General features: G+C 76.4%; 1 protein-coding gene across 1 annotated transcript; it reads right to left on the bottom strand.

Moving 5' to 3' along the window:
• Window positions 1-38: 38 nt before the first annotated feature.
• On the bottom strand, window positions 39-1896 carry EMIHUDRAFT_123977 (hypothetical protein; the record flags this gene model as incomplete). Its single annotated transcript, XM_005772002.1, has 2 exons — window positions 39-164; window positions 475-1896. Coding segments are annotated over 2 exons (1548 nt in total), but the record flags the coding sequence as incomplete, so codon positions are not given.

Consider the following 1896-nt stretch of genomic DNA (forward strand, 5'->3'; position numbering starts at 1 on the left):
ACCGTCGCCGCCGCCTCCAAGCCCACCACCGCCCTCACCCCCGCCGCCGAGCTCGTCGCCTCCGAGGCCGCCTCCGTCTTCACCACCGCCGTCGCCGCCTCCGTCCAGCTCACCGCCTCCTTCGCCGCCGCCGCCCTCGCCGCCGCCGCCGGCCCCGCCGTCTCCTTTGCCGCCGGTAGGTATCGCTGTGGAGACGGACGCTTCAACCCCAGACAGTGAAACTGGACGCCGCCGCCAGCGCGTCCTGCTCGACGCCAGCCAGATGATTGGCCAGCTGGCGTCTACTCTGTACGACAACGCCGACAGCATCTCCCTCGACGCGCAGTTCTACCTCGTCGACACAATTTCCGGGACCGCTCTCGACCAGGCCAAGATAATCGACCTGTGCGAGAGCGCGGCGGCATCGGCGACGTGCGCCATCGGCGACGGCGCCACCATCTCCGAGCTCAAGCTGCTGCAGCTGCTCAACCGCACCGACACGATCCGCGGGGACCCTCTCCTTGACGCCTCCGAAATCGAGGATGATGGCGCGGGAAGGAACGTCACCATCTCGCACGCCAACAAGGTGGAGATCGTTGCCCGTTCCGTCGCCATCTTGGAGGAGGGCCAGACGCTTGATGAGCTGGCCGCCAACGTGACCGCGGAGAACGAGCTAAAGATCACACGGCTCCGTGACAATACCAACCTCCAAGGCGACTTGGCCTTTACCAGCCTCGTCATGTTCCCTCCGCGTCCGCCACCGTCGTCGCCGCCGACGCCGCCTCCATCCCCACCACCCCCATCGCCCCCGCCGTCGCCGCCGTCGCCCCCGCCACCCTCAACATCGCCGTCGCCCCCGCCGCCCTCAGCGTCGCCTTCGCCCCCGCCGCCGTCCGTGTCGCCCTTGCCGCCACTGCCGTCCGCCTCGCCCTCGCCACCGCCTCCCTCCACCTCGCCCTCGCCGCCGCCTCCGTCCGCCTCACCATCGCCGCCGCCTCCCTCGGCCTCACCGTCGCCGCCGCCTCCCTCGGCATCGCGCTCGCCCCCGCCGCCCTCAGCATCGCCGTCGCCGCCACCGCCGTCCGCCTCGCCCTCGCCACCGCCTCCCTCCACCTCGCCGTCGCCGCCGCCTCCCTCCACCTCGCCCTCGCCGCCGCCTCCGTCCGCCTCGCCGTCGCCGCCGCCTCCCTCGGCATCGCCGTCGCCCCCGCCGCCCTCAGCATCGCCGTCGCCCCCGCCGCCGTCCGTGTCGCCCTCGCCGCCGCCTCCCTCGGCATCGCCGTCGCCGCCGCCGCCGTCCGCGTCGCCCTTGCCGCCGCCTCCCTCGTCTCCGCCGCCGCCGTCCACCTCACCGTCACCACCGCCTCCGTCCGCCTCGCCCTCGCCGCCGCCTCCGTCCGCCTCGCCCTCGCCGCCCCCTCCCTCCGCCTCGCCGTCGCCGCCGCCGCCGTCCGCCTCGCCGTCGCCGCCACCGCCGTCCGCCTCGCCCTCGCCGCCGCCGCCGTCCGCCTCGCCCTCGCCGCCGCCTCCGTCCGCCTCGCCGTCGCCGCCGCCTCCCTCGGCATCGCCGTCGCCGCCGCCGCCGTCCGCCTCGCCGTCGCCGCCTCCCTCCGCCTCGCCGTCGCCGCCGCCTCCCTCCGCCTCGCCGTCGCCGCCGCCTCCCTCCGCCTCGCCATCGCCGCCGCCTCCGTCCGTGTCGCCGTCGCCGCCGCCTCCCTCGGCATCGCCATCGCCGCCGCCTCCCTCCGCCTCGCCGTCGCCGCCGCCTCCCTCCGCCTCGCCCTCGCCGCCGCCGCCCTCAGCATCGCCGTCGCCGCCACCGCCGTCCGCCTCGCCCTCGCCACCGCCTCCCTCCACCTCGCCATCGCCGCCGCCTCCCTCGCCCTCGCCGCCGCCGCCGCCGCCCTCAGCATCGCC

This window comes from Emiliania huxleyi, assembly GCF_000372725.1.
Source record: "Emiliania huxleyi CCMP1516 unplaced genomic scaffold EMIHUscaffold_3693, whole genome shotgun sequence".
Lineage (NCBI taxonomy): Eukaryota > Haptophyta > Isochrysidales > Noelaerhabdaceae > Emiliania > Emiliania huxleyi.